The sequence below is a fragment of the Centruroides sculpturatus genome, unplaced genomic scaffold, assembly GCF_000671375.1.
Source record: "Centruroides sculpturatus isolate CEXI.00-Female unplaced genomic scaffold, Cexi_2.0 scaffold34, whole genome shotgun sequence".
Classification (NCBI taxonomy): Eukaryota; Metazoa; Arthropoda; class Arachnida; order Scorpiones; family Buthidae; genus Centruroides; species Centruroides sculpturatus.
Window position 1 is genome coordinate 945667 of NW_019384328.1, and position 6090 is coordinate 951756.

The 6090-nt window shown below is 35.4% G+C and overlaps 1 protein-coding gene across 1 annotated transcript in view; it reads right to left on the minus strand.

Annotated features, from left to right (window-relative positions):
• LOC111628789 (dynein heavy chain 2, axonemal-like) overlaps positions 1–6090 on the minus strand; it is a 116197-nt gene that overhangs the window by 13485 nt on the left and 96622 nt on the right. The window contains exon 14 of the mRNA XM_023372634.1: positions 1233–1422. Coding sequence (XP_023228402.1) covers positions 1233–1422 — 190 coding nt within the window. The remainder of the gene's footprint in view (positions 1–1232; positions 1423–6090) is intronic.

Consider the following 6090-nt stretch of genomic DNA (forward strand, 5'->3'; position numbering starts at 1 on the left):
ACACTCACTTACATATATATAGTAAAATATTTAAATTTATTGGTTACACATATATAGTTTACACATATATATATACATATTTCACGCATATGTTTACACACATATATATATGTTTACACTTAGTTACACATTATATATATATAATGTGTAACTAAGAATATTTCCAAACGTAAGTACCCCATGCTTTTATTTCTGGTTGCATAATACTGTGAAAGATAAAAAAACAGTAGAGCTTCATTTATCCGAAAGAATTCCAATCGGCAAATTTAAATTTTCGCCAGTGCTGTGGCGCTGCAATCTTTAGCTATGTCTTGGGGTACTCAAATATTTTACGTTTTTGATACTAAATTAACTTATGAAGTATAATTTTTTTGTTTTTATATTTTTCAATATATTTATTTTGTTTGTACAAAATAAAGAAATAATTTTTAACGATACAATAGCCACGATTATTATTTTAAAAAGTTTACATTAGGCTTAACATCGACGAAAATTCAACGTGAAGCGACACGCAATGGAGAAAAATTTCAACACAAGATAGGTTAATATATTTTTTCGTACATAATCAGTTATCCGAAAAATAAATTATCTGAACAATCCCAATCCCCAATTGATTCAGATAAACGACGCTCTACTGAATTTATTTTTTATCTTTTAGTGCATTTATATGAATAAAAAGCATTTCTTTAAAAAATTTTTAATAATTTTTATTTGTTAAGTGAGCATACATTTTGCAAAAAAACAAAGTTATTATAAAAATGTGAAATTTGGGAATTATTAACAATTTTCAGATGTACTAATACAAAAAATATGACACTTAAAAATTTCTTAAAAAACTCCAATATTTCTTACAAATTTTTTCCTATATTGGACTGTCCATAAATGATGTCCACACTGGAAGAGAGTGAAGGGTTGAGCTTTAGTGGACATTTGTTTATTTCATTAAATTTTATACAGTTTGTACATTTTATTATATTTATTTCAAAATTTCTTGCATGTTTCATTTCTACTTATAGTATCTATCATTCATAACGTGATGAACGTTTTCAGGGAAATGAGTTTTGTTGGACATAGAGAAGAGGGGTTATGAAAACTTGGACAAACTGGAACGAGAGGAGTGTACAAATTTCAAGAAAAATGCAGATGTAATTTATGGACAGCTCCTAAATATAACTGTGCTGAAGGTGCTCCAGTTCTCTAGTAAAAGATAATTTTCTAGTTAAAATACAAACCTGTACAACACTAGATAGAAATCTTCCAACAGATATATAATCTAACCCTTCCCAGCAGTTAATAGTCAAAACATAGTTTCCTAATAGTTTTGCCAATGCTTTAATGGTTTCTGTTTTTCCAGTTCCTTTGTGACCTTGGACAATTGTTCCTTGAAACATTTGTAATGCTGTTGTGACAGTAATAAAACACCTAAAAAAACAATATTTATAATTTAATATGTAAAGTTACCTTAATATAAATTATGTGAGATCTGCAGATAATTATATATATTATTATTATAAAATATTATAAACAAAATATTTTATTTATTTAATAAATTTCATAAAAAGATGTGTTAGTCAGTTCTGAATAATGGAGGAAACAAACTTCCTTTTTAGGCTAATAAAAACTTAACACACTGTCCTATGACAATAAGTCAGTAACCCAACCATCTCTATAAAAAGGGGCATTTTCCCACCATTCGAAATGAAAGCAGTTAATGAAAGGTTCAACCTTCCATGGTGCTCAATCATCGATGGGTCCAAAGTCATCATAACAGATTTCTACAAAGATATCCTATAAGGGACAGCTGCATAAGAAGTCGTCAATACTTTATAATGTGCACATATAAGTTACACTTCAAGATTCATATTCTTCTCTTGATCTCCTCCCACATAAATATCATACATCAATCGAAGACAAGAATAAGCCTCCTCTGTGAAGATAGTATAATACAATAGATTTATGTAAACTATTGTGCATAGATTAGATTAGAAATATTTTGATCTCTCCATGTATTGCATTTGTTTCATTTAACTATTATTAAATATTGTTGTTGTTTTTATAATAGTCTGGTTGATTAGTCTCATACAGTACCATCACACTCCACTCATTGAAAAGTCCTCTGATTTAATTAGATCTTAGATTTTGTTTTGCATGTTAATCTGCTGATGATAGATTAACTGGTGTCAGTCCTGACAAGATCTAGATTTTTCAAAATCTTGGTCTATATAAGCTTGATATAGTCATCCTTAGACAATGTGAGTGGATCTCAAGTTCTGATAGGAAGCACATTGCTAATCACTGTGGTAACAGCCCCTGTATTCTCACAACTGTAATTTAATTTTATTTACATTTATTAACTAACTAAATTTTTCCAGTTATTAAATAGTTATATGAATATAATAATTTTTCATATAATAATAATGATAATAATAATAATAATTCCGCACCCGTGGTCACCACCTGGTCATAATGGGAGAGCCCAGTAATTTTACTGAACCATAGAGCAATGCAGGCTGGAGCACAAGCTCCTGGTAGTAAAGCCCATGCCAGTAAGGTCTATGGGGAGAAATGAAGCTAAGAGTGACCACACCACATTCTGTGGAGATAATTACTATGGTAGTAACCAGATCAAAGTGTGATACCAGCTCGGATGTCGCCCGAATTAACAAGGTCCGCGTTCGTGGGTTCGTGAGTTAGGCAGAGGCTCACATTCGAAAAACAGGCCATAGTCTCACTTGGTTACCAGTGGCAAAAGCAGCGCCAGCCCAAGCATGGCTACTGCAATGCCCTCAACAGATGTGAGGAATCAACCTAGCCTTGGTGTTTCTGTGGCAATGCATCCACAGATCACAAAGGCTGGAAAACCACGCCAACGGATGAAATGGACATCAGAAATGAACGAGTTTATCATCCGTACTTACTACACCATCACAAGACTCGAAACAAACATGACAGCATACAGACAACAACTACACCATAGATTCACACAACAATATCCTCACCTCACTGTCACCGAACAAAGGGTTGTTGATCAAAAACGAACAATTATACACAACAACCTTATCCCACAAACAACACTTGAACTTATCAAACAACAGGTTGCTGATCAAATACATCAACAGACAGAAACATTTAACATTAATGAAGATCACGTAACCTGTCAGGATAATCCAGCAACAAGCACTGATTACAGCACACACACAACAAGTACCACTAATGATACTGCAGGCACTTCCCCATCCATCACTGATAACGTAGACATAGAATTAGTTAATACGCTCTCACTTATATTTCAGGAAACACTCATTAAATATACTGGTACAGATCCCACACAAAGACCACGAATACCAAAAATCAACACGTCAAAGGCAGTAGGAAAAACACTAGATTATGTAAACACTCACTTACTACCAAACTACATTCATTCAATTTCTACACTCTCAGACATTCATACATTAGTTTATGCTGGGGCAGTCACAGTAGTAACACACCATGGACTGAAAATACACTCACAGACAGACACACACAAAACACAATTCTATCACAAGCCTGCCTGGCAGAGAAGAATAGAAACACAAATAAATGACATTAGACAGCAATTAGGCAGGCTGACACAATACACTAAAAACAACATAACACCCAAATTAAAGAAACAACTCAAAAACATTTTCAAGAAAATCAAAACACACACAAAACACGAACATCACAACACACACATTACAGAATACATCGATACACTAAAACAAAAACTCGCAGCCAAAGCACGTAGACTCAAACGATACAAAACATGTACACTACGAAAACAACAAAATAAATTATTCACAAACAATGAAAAACTTTTCTACAGACAAATCAGTACCAAAACAAACACTGATACACAGCACAGTGGCACACCAACAGAAGAAGAACTCACAACTTATTGGTCTTCTCTTTGGTCCAATGCTGTTACACACAATGCTGATGCAGGCTGAATCGAGCAGAAGAACAGAAACTTGCACAACATACCAACTATGCCCTGTGCTGAAATAAACGTATACACGACATTCGCTACGCCGTTAACAGAACACACAACTGGAAGACACCTGGTGTAGACAACATTCACAATTTCTGGTACAAAAAGTTTACATCACTGCACCAGGAACTAGCTAAACATCTAAAACACATCATCATCAACCCATAAGACATGCCAAAATTTCTTACTCAGGGCATCACCTACATGAAACTGTGAGGATCGTGAAAAACACATCGAAAATACGACTAATTATGAGACTTCTAATTAACCCTTAACACCCATTGACGAGATAACTCGTCAAGTTTACATAGCGTTACGAAAAATGCGGTCCTTAAGGACATTTTTGACAAAAAAAATTTTTTTCAATTTTTGGAATGTTTTTTAGGTCCACAAATTTTTGCAAAAATTTTTACCCGCACAAAAAAATTTTATCGCGATTTTAATGAGCCTTTAATAAGGCTCGATTAAGGTTTAATTGTTTTTTAATGGGAGTTTTTTATCAAATTTATTTCATGGTTCCTAAGTTGTAGTGCACGGATTTTCCTTCGATAAAGTTATTTAAAGCTAGTTTCTTATGTCAAAAACGACCTCCGATAGTTTTTTAATTTTTTTAATTAATCGATTTTTTTATATATTAAGTCAGAAAGTTTTAAAGATCGAATCGGGTCGAGGGGATGTGTTAGTAACAGAACCCAGATGAGACGAAAACAAACGCGACACGACGATAAACAACAGGGGGGAATGTCGACAAAGAGAGGGAGAGCTTTGTCGAGATGCGCGCAAACAAATATCGGGTCAAAGCAAGCAGGAGAAAAAAGGGGATCTGAGAACAAAAGGGACATCTGTTAAGTAAGAATGCGGTAAAGGGATAAATGGCCACAAGAACATCTAGTGGACCGTTTAGGTTCAAAGATGACAGAGAAAAGGGCCAAAACAGAGTAAAATACAAGTGCAAACATAAAAAGGCCGTCCCCACCTCTCCGAACTTTTCCCAACCCGAATCAGTCTCGGGTTTCACCTAAAAACAAAGAGTGTGACCAATCGGGTTAAGGAAGAGGGTGAACGAAACCAATCAAGAAAATGAGATTTGGGGGAAATCTTATAAAACCCCCAGGTCTCAAGGACAAGGGGGGATTGGCAGCCGATTCTCAGCTGAGCAACGGACCCATTCTGTCCAGGACTCCACCGCATCCGAGCTCCGTCGCATCCCTGGAGGAAGGAGAAAAGACATCGCACACAAAACTTACCGGATATTGCCCACAGATCACCAGTCTCTACCTCGTTCAAGCCCCGGGGCCTATCCAAAGTAGAACATCAGCCGCCCATTGTGTAAGTTAATCTAATGTCAAAATAAATGATTTTCATGTAAGACACTTGTCATCTCTGTCTCCTACTGCCACCACTCACATATGGTTTGACTCTATATTTTCCTGACGCGCAATTAACGTATTGGCCCCAAAAACGGCGAACTTACAAAACCTAAAAACAACACAACCACAGACCCCACACAATACAGACCAATCACATGTCTCCCAACACTACAAATTATTGACATCATGTATCACAAACAAAATATACAAACATGTTGAAGAACACGACATTCTTACAGAACAACAAAAAGGTTGCCGTAGAAATCACAGGGGATGCAAAGAACAGTTACTCATAGATTCAGTCATTCTACGACAAGCACACAAACAACACAGAAACATACACATGGCATTTATAGACTACAGAAAAGCATTCGACAGCGTTCCACACAGTTGGCTGCTACGTATTCTACACATGTACAAAATACATCCATCACTCATTGCATTCTTCCAAAACGCTATGCAGCACTGGAGAACAACACTACATCTCAGGGTTAGTAACACTTCCATACAAACAAACCAAATATTCATTAGGCAAAATATTTTTCAAAAAGATTCCTTGAGTCCTCTCTGGTTCTGCCTAGCCCTGAATCCATTATCCAACATGTTCAATAGCACGCATTATGGTTACAATATCAGACACGAAAAAACAACACAGTTTACACTCTCACATCTCATGTACATGGACGACATAAAACTTTATGCATCCACACA